At 33.0% G+C, this 13,929-nt stretch overlaps 1 protein-coding gene and 1 long non-coding RNA gene across 5 annotated transcripts; one reads left to right on the forward strand and one right to left on the reverse strand.

The window, feature by feature from the left end:
* The first annotated feature begins 4,354 nt into the window (after positions 1-4,354).
* LOC127148787 (uncharacterized) lies at positions 4,355-13,307 on the forward strand. Of its 4 annotated transcripts, none has more exons than XR_007819884.1 (5): positions 4,355-4,497; positions 4,577-4,628; positions 8,646-8,748; positions 12,356-12,469; positions 12,557-13,307. XR_007819884.1 is itself a non-coding variant. In XM_051083101.1 (3 exons), exons 2-3 carry the CDS (start codon positions 12,395-12,397, stop codon positions 12,938-12,940), a joined length of 459 nt encoding a protein of 152 aa, XP_050939058.1. In that variant the 5' UTR covers positions 8,609-8,748; positions 12,356-12,394; the 3' UTR covers positions 12,941-13,307. The 4 variants fall into 4 exon arrangements, 1 of the variants encoding a protein (XP_050939058.1); XR_007819886.1 differs by lacking the exons at positions 4,355-4,497; positions 4,577-4,628 and adding exons at positions 4,638-4,789; positions 4,863-4,961; XR_007819885.1 differs by lacking the exons at positions 4,355-4,497; positions 4,577-4,628 and adding an exon at positions 4,638-4,961.
* Positions 5,634-9,109, reverse strand: LOC103489797 (uncharacterized). The gene is made up of 3 exons (XR_001762683.2): positions 9,034-9,109; positions 6,015-6,132; positions 5,634-5,960 (listed from the first exon to the last, which is right to left on the reverse strand). It is a non-coding gene; the product is annotated as an uncharacterized LOC103489797 (long non-coding RNA).
* Positions 13,308-13,929: the final 622 nt, after the last annotated feature.

The following is a 13,929-nucleotide window of genomic DNA, read 5'->3' on the forward strand; positions in this document are numbered from 1 at the left end:
CTCTGGTTTCTTTTATGCATTTTCGAGGATGTTGTTGTTTGGTTCAGTTATTTAATACTACATTTTGAGGCTTCTCTGTTCCGTAGTTTCTTTAGCATTTCATGAGTTTGGGTTTCTTTTTAGTGTACATGTAGTCGCTATGTTGCACCAAAATTGAGAAGAGGAAAATTAGAGGAAAGTACTGGAGGTAGAAACTGAATGCGTAGACTAGATGTTATGGAAAGTTTTAACTTTTGTTAATTTGTATTAGTGGCAGTCTCGTGCTCATGGTGTTGGGACTTGATTTTCTTGTTACTTAAGTAGTTCTATGTGAAGTTGTGACTATGGGTTTTACATCATTTCGATGAGATGAATATAATGCTCAAATTATTGCTGTATGAAGATTTTGTTGTACAGAGAATGATATTCATGAATGCCTCTTTAAGATTTTTTTTTAATGATGATTGTCTGGTGTGTGGTGTGGAGTTTTAACTTTTAACATAAAAAAGAGTTGAATTAATAAGAAGAATAATAATAGGTCGTAATTGAAGTAGCTAAAGGATATGGGTTCGGGTTCAAATGTTGGTGGAAAAAAGCATATGGGTCTTCAATGGTTGTGACTCTCACAAAATGTTTGTTTTAATGTCTCAATGAAAATGAACTTTATTTTCTTTATTTGTTTCGTTGGGGGGAAATTTGTGATAGGGGTTTGAAGAAACATAATATTGTTTTCTTTTTAATAATCTCAACAACACCTTTTCAACTAATTTAATTTACTTTATTTCTCACTAGATTTACAATGATGGATAAATCATGGATGCACAAAAGTAGATTATCCAAAGAATATGAGTTGAGTGTGGAAAATTTCATCAAATTTGGATTTTCGAATACAACTACCTCCTACATTCGTTATCCTTGTTTGAAATGTGAGAATTGTGAAAAGCATAGTAGAAAGGGTGTTAGAGATCATTTATATGTTAATGGTATTGATGAAAGTTATAAATTTTGGTTTTGGCATGGTGAAGAACTTCCTAACTCATCTTTCTATGTAGAATCTTCAGAGTTTGACACACATACATGTGAAGAGAATGATGTTAGAAATGTAAAAAGAAATGATTGAAGTTGCTCACGAGGAGTATTAAAAAGATCTAAATGGATTTGAGAAGTTGCTTATTGATGTTGAAAAACCATTGTACGAAGGCTGCAAAAAGTACACCAAGTTGTCTACTTTAGTTATATTGTATAATTTAAAAGTTCGGTATGGATAGAGTCATACCAGTTTTTCAGAATTACTTAAAACTTTGAAGGAAATTATGTCAACTACCAATGAACTCCCAAATTCATTGTATGAAGCAAAGAAAACAATAGGTGCATTAGGAATGAAATATGAAAAGATTCATGCATGCCCTAATAATTGTTGTCTTTATAGGAAAGAATTTGCTAATGTAACTGAATGTCTTGAATGTGGTCAATTGAGGTGGAAAAACGTTAAGGATAGAAATGAAGAGAGAAAGCAGATTCCCTCAAAAGTGATATGGTACTTCCCACCCATTCCATGATACAAAAGGCTATTTTGAAGTATTGAATGTGCTGAAAACCTGACTTGGCATGCTAGTGAAAGAATTGAGGATGGTAAGTTACAACATCCAGTAGACTCTCCAGCATGGAAGTTAGTAGACTTTAAATGTCCATACCTTGGTTCTGAACCTAGAAATCTTCGTTTAGCATTGTCAACCGATGGAGTAAATCTTCATGGTGACATGAGTTCTACATACAGTTGTTGGCCGGTAGTGATGGTTATTTTATAATCTTCCACCATGGTTGTGTATGAAAAGAAAGTACATGATGCTATCAATGCCAATTTTAGGGCCAAAACAACCGAGGGATGATATAGGCACATACTTAGCACCACTAATTAAAGACTTAAAACTTTTATGGAAAAATGGTGTTGAATGTTATGATGCTTATCGAGAAAAAATATTCAACTTAAAGTCAGTTTTGTTGTGGACAATCAATGATTTTCCTACATACGGTAACCTCAGTGGATGTTGTGTTAAAAGGTATAAGGCATGCTCAATTTGTGGAGATAATACAAATTCTATAAGGTTACGACATGGGAAGAAAATAGCATACCTACTACATTGAATATTTCTAGCACGCAATCATCCGTACTGATGACAAAAAAAGTCATTCAATGGTAAAAAAGAACTTGGTACAATTCCAGAACCACTTTCTGGGGAGGCTCTGTACTTGAAATTGAAAGATCTTGAATTTTTTAGAGGAAAGAAGATCAATAAGAAGTTTTCGGTGAGCAGAAGTGAAAAGATTTGTTGGAATAGGCTATCTTCCTTTTTTAAGTTGCAATACTGGAAAGATCTTCATGTTAGACATTGTTTAGATGTGATGCACATCGAAAAAAATGTTTGCATGAATATCTTAGGTACACTTCTTGATATTCCTGGTAAAAGTAAGAATGAGTTGAATGCTAGACGCGATTTAGTTTATCTAAAACTTCGATCGAAGCTTGCCCCTATTGATAATGAAGAAAATATTCATTCCTTCTGCATGGTATACTCTTACAAAGGAAGAAAAATGATATGTTTTGAAGACTTTGTCCAAAATAAAGGTTCCCAAAGGTTACTCTTCCAATGTTAGAAACCTTGTGTCAATGACAGATTTAAAACTTAATAGTTTAAAATCTCATGATTGTCATGTGCTCATTCAATAGTTGTTTTCCATTGTGATAAGATCGGTGTTACCGAAACATGTTCGTTATGTTATAACTAGGTTGTGCATCTTTTTCAATTTTGTATGCAACAAGGTATTAGATGCACAACAATTAGACAAGTTAGAAGAAGTTATTTTGGTAACATTGTGTTTATTTGAAAAGTATTTTCCCCCTTCATTCTTCACAATCATGATCCATCTCACAGTACACATAGTTAGGGAAGTCAAACTTTATGGCCCTATATATCTTCGATAGATGTATCCCTTTGAAAGATTCATGAAAGTCATCAAAAACTTTGTAAGGAATAGTGGTAGGCCATTGTCCATAGGAGTTCCATTCAAACCTGAACAAGAACTTCTATATCAAGCCATCAATATGTCTTAGAAAATACAATTGATATCCAACCATATATGAAGTGAGTTTATTCATTGCTTTCTTCATTGTTTCATTGACTATTATATAATTAATCTAACTATATTACAATGTTTGAATGATGAATACAAAGAAAACATATGAAGACTTTGCAACTACAATATCGGAATAAGTCTAAAAATCAAAAAATGGCTTCAAGAGCAACATAATCGAACTTTTATACGTTGGCTACGAGAAGAGGTATAGTGTTGAACCTAGTAATTTAGTTATACATGTTATGTGTTGAACTTGAAATAAGAATTCTCATGGTAGGTATCAACTAAGCTTGAAGTTGGAAATACTGGAGTTTCAGATAACTTAAGGTGGACTGCTCATGACCCTCATCCTTTTGTTATCACATATAGTGGCTATGCAATGAACGGATGTCGCTATCACACAAAATCTTGTGAGAAGGATCAAAGTGTACAAAACAGTGGAGTTAGCTTAGTTGTAAAAACAATGCAAGTGTCTAGTTCTAAAGATAAAAATCCCGTCATTGGAGATATGTCATTCTATGGAGTGATACAAGAGATATGGAAACTCAATTATAATACGTTTAATGTTCCTGTGTTTAAATGCATTGGGTTCAAAATAGTGGTGTTGTTCGGATCGATGAACTTGGTTATATTTTAGTTGATTTAAATAGAGTACACAAGTCAAACTCCTTTATACTAGCAAGTCAAGCAAAGCAAGTGTTTTATGTTGAGAATTCAAGTGATGTTAGATGGTCAGTTGTACTCACTCCACCATAAAGAGACTTTGAAGATAGATATAATGACGACGAACTTGGTGATACAATACTACAGTGTGAAGGAATACCCAGTGAAATGCCAGATGTCGATTTAAACAATGACTTGGATGACAATATTTCAACGTACGTAAGATTAGATTGTGAAGGTACATGATACCTAAATAATATTATAATGGTGTGTTTTCAAAATTTCAGACAACTAGACCATGAGTTTATTGTGTTCATTTATCTCATTTCATTATTTATTGTTTAAAACTTGTATATCATGCTAATTGTTTCTTCATTTTGATTGGCAGCCTTCGCATAATATTATATGGACGATTTTAATGAAGAACTTGGTGTTGGTGAGTTGAATGCAACAGTTAAAGAGATTGGTACAAGAAATGAAACCCTAAAAGAGTTGAAGAGACGACGAGGACCTATTATTATGTTTGATGTAACTCGCATTAGAACTTTAGGAGACAAGAAGGTGGTGAGGTACAATGAAGACGGAGCACCTATTTGTGAGAATGGAGCCAAGTTAAAGTCTTTCATAAGGTCTGCAACACATTATCATGTCCCTATCACATATACGTCATGGAAAAGTGTGCCTGCGAAACTGAAAGACAAGTCATTCACTACAGTTGAGGTATATATAATTTTAATGTGCTTATATTGATAATGTTTTTGTTCTACAGACACTTGACTAAGTACTTTTAATTATTTAGGTTGCATTCGTCATTGATCCAAAATCTAGGAAAAACGTTCTACAAACTGCAGGTATTTTGTTTTGTCAGTTTAAGAACTGGCTAACAATGAAATACATCATGTCGTATTAAGATGAATCACAACTACTTCAAGTTCCACCTGAAAAGTATTTCTTCATTGAGCAAAATCATTAGGAAGAGTTTGTAAGGTCAAGGTTATCCGAGACCTCTCAGGTATGAATAACTTTTATACATCAAAATCATTCGAAAGAATATCTGCTACTTTCTCATCAACAAATACATTTAGATATAGGAAAAAAGACAGTTGCAACAAGATAGACGATCGAAGAACAAATACAATCATAGAATCTCAAGGAAAGAGTATGCTAATTTTACGGAGGAAATGGTGAGAGAATTTTTATGGATTTTTATGCATATTATTAAGGATGTTTATGCAAGATGTTTATATGTCACTACAAGAAATAACAAATACGATAGCCAAAGAAAAAGACTATAATAAACTTTTTATAGCCTTTTTAGTTTATTATAGCCTTTTTCGAAAATCCTAACAGCCCCTGTTATTAAAAGTCTGGGGCTTTTTATAGCGTTTTTTCGTAACTATATTTGGTGCTATCATAGAGTATGAATATATAGCTTATATACGTTGCTATAAACACATTTGATAGCAGTTTTCATTAAAGCTATAATAAATTTATATAGCTTAAATAATGTATTATCTTTGACATATAATAGCCTTTTTTCAACACTATAATATAGTATTTATAACCGTAATATTAAGTTATAATATAGTATTTACGGCCGTAATATTAAGCTATAATATCATATTTACAGCTATAATATTAAGTTATAATAATGCTATTTAATCGTTTTCCATTATTATAATAATTATAATAATCATTTGATAGCGTTTCGTTTCTAGCTATATAAATCTTTCTCTAGCTCTAACTTATGGCTATGAAAGAGATAACTTTTTTCTCAAAAATAATTTTTTAATTAATTAGCTTTTGACAAATTTTAGTTCAAAGACTTAATTTTAGTTAAATCTACACATAAATACTTCACAGCACAATATACTAATAACTTCCATTTATAATGTATTAAAATTACAAAATAAAGTATTCAGTAATTTACTTAATTAAAGTTGAGGTCTAAATGATATGAAGGTAAATACAAAGTCTAGTAAATGTACCAACAACACAAATTAACCCTCAAAATACAAAGTTCACCATAAGTGTTCAAGACTATATTATAGGTATGAGCTAACTCTCATCGTAGATTCTTTAGTCCTCTGATTAAGACACCATTTCATTCACCTACATTAGGCTTCCGGACACTTTCCTAATGTCTTGATGTCTGAAAGCTCACTGCCAATCTCAATTTCAGCCTACGAATAAGTGTATAAGATCAAAGGAAATGGAGACAAAATCAGCAAGATAACCTTTATTTTTTTGGTGATACTGGTTATTTGGCTCGAAGGAGTTGGTCAAGCACCATTCATAAGCAGCGAAACGTTGGCCAGGCTTTAGTACTCCACAGATCTCCTTGAAGCAGTTATACTACCAGAGGGGAAGCAATAGTTAATTCAAAAGAATGATTCAGCAATTCAACAACCAAAGCAACCAAACTAGTGATAGGGAAATCATACATAGAATGTTAGTCGTAGTATCCATTCATTATCGAATACTAAAACACATTTCAAACTTACTTTTTACCAATTAAACACATCATAATGACAGTTAAAAGCAAAAGTAGACAGATAATTGCAAAGTGACTGGCAAAAAAAATGCCAAGAACAAAATCTGACTTTGCCGAATGCTACATAAGAGAAATAAAGCAACACGTACCTCTACTCTAGTAATCTGATAACTATTGTTGTTCAACCCAGTAATTGAAGTATAGTCGTAACACATTTACATAGAATATGAGATACTGAAAAGACCAAAATAAAATTGCCAACTTAAAGCAATACATAAGTCATAATTTTCAATGCAGAACCAACATTTTGAATATGAGATGATCCTACAATTATCCTAAAGTTCCTGACCACCATCATCAAATTATACACAATTTTGAGATAGCAAATTGCCACAACTTGAGAAAACGATCCAGTAAAACTGTACACTAAAAAATAAACATTCTTGCCATTTCCCATCACAAAATGTTGACTGCTGAGAGAGAACAACCTAAGAAAAATAAAGACTCATTCCAGTGGGTAGAGATTATGACAACTTTTGACAATTGAAGTCAACATTTTTCAAACACAGAACAAAACAGGTTCTTCTGATCATGTTAGATGCTTCAAGCTTAGTTTAATTTTCTCATTAGCTTTCCACTAATCTTCCCAAAAAAAGAAAAGACATACTGGAACTTGATCTTTTATTTGTTGATCCTTATTTGGCAAAAGATGAACGACATAAAGATGTGTAAAAAAAAATCTGATTTAATTCTATTAACCTTTGTTGACCCTTTATTCCAAATCCTCTAATTCACTCCATTTGTTAGTAAGCAAACCAAATGGAAACAAACTAATACTAAACAAACAAGACCATTCAGCATCTAAATCTGCAAAGGACTAAACAAAGAAACAAACTAATCCTAAAATTTACATAAAAACGGTTGGAATTAATGTCCTAAAACTCGTAATTTGTAATCATATTCTTTTTAATAAAGTCGCAATTGAGAAATTAAATACTATATTCTTAAAACCAAGAAACATAGATCCCAAGAATATTTTTTGAATAAACTTGAACTTTATGTAGAGATATAAACATGGACTAAGTTCGAGTAAATAGTCTAAATAGTCTATAGTATATGATTAAAGGGTGGGCGCTCTATTCAGAGATACCCGAATTGAATCGTTCATGTAGAGACATGAAAGAGGGGGCATCCTATGTAAAAGGTTTACATAAGACAAAACCATGAAATAGTCACTTTTACGTAATAACGTCGTTTACGGTTTAAAATTGACTATCTCGTTTTTTAAAGACCTAGGTAACTTAATCTTAATCCTGAGCTAACTGTGAGCTCCTGTTCACACGAAATTATCCTTAGATCTGCATCGGTGAAAGCAACTCATTAGCGTTGGCCCAATAAGCCTTCCATTTCAGGGATAAGATCGGGTGAATAGTTGGGAACATAGGGTGCAAGACAGAATTCACTCCTGCCCGTTTTAGGGTTAGTAGATAGGTTGTTCCCTTAAGAACTGAATCCAAGTCTTGAACATAGGGGCCCCAACCTCTCATTGGCTTGAGAGGGATTCGGTCTATAGGTTGGACCTTAAACCAAATGGTCAATAATGGATCAAGATGTAGTCTCAGGGGTAAAAACGATATTTTGACCCAGCCGAGGTTACGAACAACCAGTAAAGGATTAACTTACTGATCATGGTTATATCAGATGGACAGAAATATATCTATAGTAAGGGGAGTGCAGCTACAAGACTTTAGTGGAATGACTCATTAGTTAACAAATGTTAATTAGCTTGGTCTAAAAGGGTTTAGCTAGTCAATCTCGGATCGTTGGAGCCCATGATCTATAGATCCATTAGGTTCCCCTGCTAGCTCATACGGAATTAACTTAGAACAACATGTTGGAATAATTTGAATTGTTCGAATTAGGTAAAGAGGGAGAAACCGACGAATATATGTGATATAATCGTCGGTTATAGGACTTTATATTCAAATGTGATTTGAATTTCAAGAAAATGAATGCGGATTCATGCTCGGGAGGTCGAAATTAGTCAAAATGGACAAAATGGTAAAAAGTCAAAATGTTGACTTTTGACTTGAAAAGTCAAAGTTTGACTTTGACTAAAATGGTCAAATGACCATTTTGCCCTTGACTAAAATTAATGGGAATATTCAAAAATCCCACTAAATGGAATGGTGAGTAATTCCACTAAATGTTAGTGGAATACAAAGTGTTGAGAAATTATCCAACTAATTACATGCAATTTTGCATGTAATTAGGTTATAAATAGTTCTTTTTCAAACTGAAGAATGATTGTTTTTTGGCTAATTTTTATCAAAACTTCATTCCATATCTCTCTCTAAATTCCGTCATTCGACAGGTACCATAACCCATTTCTTAGTCCGGAGTATAGCGGATGATCTCTAGTGGTGGTTTCGGGTGTGTGGTCGTGAGAAGATTTGGAGCATCAGGGAGCTTTAAAGGTAAAAAATTTCTTTTAACCTTAATCATTGTAATTAGAGTAGTCTTAAGCATGTTAATTAAGTGTTTAGTTGCATATAGAGTAATTTTTCGATCCTGTTTCCGCTTCGTTTGTATTAATTTCCAGCAAAAACAACATAATATTTACATAAAAAATACCGTTATCATCAAATGAATGGACAAAAGAATCATCAAATGATCCACAAAAAAATGAATTAACATAATATTTATTAATCAACAAATTATCCACAAGAACAAAAGAATGAACAAAATTTAGTTTTCGTCACCTGTTGATTCTTGATGGAACATTCTCAAAGGACATAATCACAACAGGAATGTCTTTAAGAGAGTCAGATTCCTATAAAATCAGATGGAATTTTCTTTATCAGACTTTGCGTTCGGAAGGAGGTGGAGAAAGAATAAAGCATTGCTTGGAAAGTGAAAACCCAACTAATTAAGAAAACAAAGCATATATAGTCTTGACTTGAAAAGAAGAAGAAGAAGAAGAAACTTGCCTTGATCTTTCTCAGAAGATCATAGCCTGTCATCTCTAGCATACAGTAATCTGTGATGATGAGATTAACTTCAATCTCCTGCATTGCAATATCAAAAGCTAAATTAATCAAACAATGCCTAAAAAGAACAAACAAACATCCAAATTAAGCTTAAATATGGTTAATATGGATAGTCCGGAGGCAGAATTCAATATGCGGGGAACCCGTCCGGAGGTTATGAAATAATTCGACTGAATCAATGAACAAATAGAAGCGACTGGAAAGGAGTCCGTTATGCTTGATAAGCTAATTTGCTATTGTACATGAGATGAGAGACTCTCAGATTGAGAAATACTTGATGATGATGCTAACGATGATTTTCAGGGGAAATAAGAGAATTATGATTGGTTCCATTTCTTTCTCTAACCAAACCCAGAAGCTCGAAAGCTTTGCTTCCAGAATCCACAACAGTAACTGTGAGAAACAAATAAACAAACCACGCTTATTAAATCAATCATCTCAACCCAACCAATGACTTTCTAACTGCTTGAATTGAAAAAAAAAAAAAAAAAAAAAAAAAAAAAAAAAAAAAAAACCCTTTTCTAAGCCTTTGGAAAGTCATTTCAAAATAGCTCTAATTATTAACGATATAATTGAGAAGAAAATCATAATTACATTGTAGTAGTTCATCTAATCAAAAGCATGGACAATTAGCACAAGATCTAGCAATGGGCTAACAATAATTAGGGAAATTAAACCGCAGAGCATTATACACTATATGAAACTACCAATGAACCCAAATCAAAACATAAAAAGAGAAAATTGAATATATCTAGAAATCAATCAAATTGTAATGAAGAACAGAAGAAGTAGGAAAAAGAGAGAGTTACCATTGAAGGAGGAAGTTTTGAGGAGCGTTTCAATGAGTTTCCTATCAACAAGGCTGTCATCACTAGCCAAAACATGAAATCGAGGTTGATCAGAAGAGAGAAGGGACATTATATTATTAATAATATATATCAAAGGAAGAAGAAGAAAGGGAAATTTGGTGGGAAGGAGAAGAAGGAGAGAAATCTAATATAATAGATCTTCCACCTTCAGTGCAATTCTTTTCTACACTAACTTCAGTTTTCAAATAACCACATAATCTTTTGAAATCGTAACTTTTTTAGGGTACTTATAAGCAAAAGGAATTAGGAATACAAAACAGTTTACACACTGATCTAATTTGAACGCATTCCAATTGCATATCATATTTTAACCACATATCAAACAGTTTAATGGCAAGTTCCGAAGTAAACGTCTCTTGAACCTCGCAAAACAACTCGAAACATTTCCACCTTCATTGCCACCACTGGCAATCATTCAGTCAAGTTTCTAACCTAGAAAGGAAGAAGAAGACTAAGCTCGAATCATTAGGTTTCAAGTGTAAGACATTGAACAATAATGAGTTCCCTTGTAGAGACGACTTCAATTAGAGACGACTTTGATTAGAGACAACGAACAGAGAGATGATCGGCTATCACGCGCAGTGACAATGAACAGAGAGACGACAGACAGAGATGGAAGCTATGTCGTCGTCGATGGAACGAAAGTCGTGAGAGGCCGACCGATGAAGAGATGAGATGAGAAATCGATTGAATAATGTAAGGAGACAAAGAAGTCGATTGAACAATGTGAGGGTCGGTCGGTATCGCGCGGGTAGAGAAAAGTGATGACGAAAAGAACAAATATGGTCTAATCTTGGGGCACGCAGGATTTGATTTAATTTTTTTTTTTTTCTTTTCAACAGCTCAATTTAAAATGGACTATATTGGAGGGCTATTAAAAGCCCAATTTGTTGTAGTGTGTTTAGATGTTTACGTTTACGTAGTATGTTTAGGTGTTTATTTAAGGATGCTTGCTGTTGTGTTGAAAATGTTTAGATATTTATGTTTATGAAGTTGATATGAATTATACACTTTAGTACATGTGTTTATGTATATGTATATGAGTTCTGCACTTTAGTTCTGCTATTGGAGAAATTCTGCACTTTATGTATATGAGTTCTGTACTTTTATATGGTTCATATGGTAGTGTTTGTAGTTAAAATTCAAACCAAGCAAAGCAGCTCCAAGAACTCAAAACCTAACATCCAAAATTCTTAAAAGAAAGTAGTAAAACAATGAACTTAAATTCTAGTGTAAAGTAGTGTTTTAATAACTCCATATTCCAAAAGCTCCTGTAACCCAAATATATTTGCTCCTTGTTTAGCGGTATGCTTTTATAGAAGAAACCTTTATGTCAATGCTTACATTAACTTTGATTGTGCACCCCGTAATGTTGCTATTATCTTATATATTAACGTTACTATTTTTTACCTTTGGAAACTCAAAAATAGTAATGGGGTTGCTTTAAACTAAACAACTAATCTCACTACAAATGAAACCAATGTGAGAAGAAAAAGAAGAAGAACCTGAAAGAAGGTTCTGTAAAGAAGAAGAAGAGTAAGCTATGATTTTTATTTATTGAAAGAACAATGCAAAAGAGGGGAAGGAGAGTGAGGTTTTTATTGAGGGGGAGAAAAAAAGAGTCCAATATCTTAAGGGATGGGCTGTAAAGAGAGGAAAAAGTAAACATTTGAAAAGGGGGAATCCTCAACCGCTAATCCATTTGATTTCAAACGACATTGCAGCCACCATATTTTGCTCTCTCTCTCTCTCTATACCGAGTTCTGCCAGCTACCATATCTCTTATATCCTTGAGTTCTCTTTAGTTGGATTTTAGGGTGCATTTTGATTGGAATTGTTTAGTTCATATGATGTTGTATTACTCTTGATCGTAGTGTTGTAAGAAACAATCTATTTAGTTCACATTATGCACTGTTTGCATTTTTTTCAATGGTTACTGTTTACATTTTTTTTAATGATTACTGTTTAATGGTTATTGTTTAATGGTTATGAACATACCATGTTTCCATAGAAAGGTTGTTGCTTATCAAGTTACTGTTGCTGTTTGCACTTTTTTTTTTTTTACTTTTTTTTTATTATTCTTTTTATGGAATCAGTAGCAATATAGTCAAACTAGAATACAAGTTTATATGTTTACCACTTGAACTCCATGTTTTTTAATGTAGAAGGAGGGTTCAAATGATGTTGATCTTGATCAAGCTAAAATGTGGAAGAAAGCTCGAGTTAACAAACAAGGACAGTACGACAACGATGACGTTCAACAAGTCGTCCATAAAATAGTGAGTCATTACTTGTAGATTACACATTTCAATTATCCATTTCCATAAGCATTTCTATAACTTACATTAATTTTGCTATCTTTTTAGGGTGAGATATCAATGAATACAAATTCATCATCTGTCAATAGATACTACTCGAATGATGTGCTAACCCAAGCATTGGGTACAAAGGAGCACAATGGTCATGTACGTGGGGTTGTTGGATACATTACTCTGATAACGTACTTTCATTCAGTTAAGAAAACATCAAAAGATGAGGCGAACATTCTAGTTAAGAATGAAGAACTTCGAAGGCGAGTTAGCGAATTAGAGGCACAAATTCGCTCAAACTTGTCTACACCATTGTATGCACACAGGAGTTGTTCAAGTTCATTAATGTTAGAGGGGATTGAAAAGAAGAGTAAGAGAGTAAAAGTGGAATCGATGAATAAACCAAAAGAGAATGAAAAGAAAGGGAAGGAGGTGGTGTAAATGAGTGAACCAGAGTTTGACGTCCTCAAGCTACGTAATCCACTATTAAATTGGAATGTCTAATATGTACGTCTTACTGAATGTGGATGTTCTTGAATTAGGAGAGAGGCTTAATAAAAATACCTACGGAAAGAGAAGTTGTATGTGAGTCGACATCAACTTTGCCATTAGCGTTGAAGTCGATTCTCAGATACGCTGAGAAAGTAATGGAGAAAGATTCTAGCATCATTTTTCCACTACTCGCTGACATTTTTGGTATTAATCGAAAGAGTTTTGTGCTTCGAGAGGATGTCATTGATCTTTGTAACATGAACGAAGTAAAAACGTTTACATTAGTGGTCTATATGATGTAAGTCCATTTCATTTCTTTGCATCTAAATTTATGTATCTCGTTTACGAGTTTATATATTTTATAGGTACTTGTATTCATCTGTTCTTGGTTCGAAAGAAAATGTGCAGTATATCTTTGTAAATCAGTCCCTCATCTATTCTGAAAACACACAAGAATCTCAAATTTGAAACTTATGTAGTAGATTGATGGTGTCAAAAGCAAACCAAGTAGTTCTTACTTCTTTTAATCCTAGATAAGTTCAGTTAGTTTATTGATTGCATTGACAATAAAATAGTACTTACATTTTTTATAATTAGGGGTCATTAGGCACTGCATGCCATAAATGTGTATGAGGATACAGTATTTTACATTGACTCGTTAAGGACGACATCCAAAGCAATGTAACCGACACATAAATTAATCTTCTATATCATGTAGTGCTGTTAATTCTAATGCATGTACAATATTCTAAAATATGTGCAATCTTATCTTGGAAAAACAGAGCAATAGCGATATTCACTCGCAAAAGAACATTAATAAAAGCAGGAAACAAACTTTATGGTTAACAGTAAAGGCAAGTATAGATATTTAAATTCATTGTATTTTGTAGACTACTAGCAATTAGGATTAGTCTGTTATTCTAATTTGTTGTTTCTAT

Source organism: Cucumis melo, chromosome 4 (assembly GCF_025177605.1).
Source record: "Cucumis melo cultivar AY chromosome 4, USDA_Cmelo_AY_1.0, whole genome shotgun sequence".
NCBI lineage: Eukaryota > Viridiplantae > Streptophyta > Magnoliopsida > Cucurbitales > Cucurbitaceae > Cucumis > Cucumis melo.

Bases quoted from the DNA above. Each gene is read 5' to 3' on its own strand.
- LOC127148787 (XM_051083101.1), top strand. From the start codon at position 12,395: ATGTGGAAGAAAGCTCGAGTTAACAAACAAGGACAGTACGACAACGAT. The intron at 12,470-12,556 runs GTGAGTCATTAC...CTATCTTTTTAG, and splicing joins AACAAGTCGTCCATAAAATA to GGTGAGATATCAATGAATAC.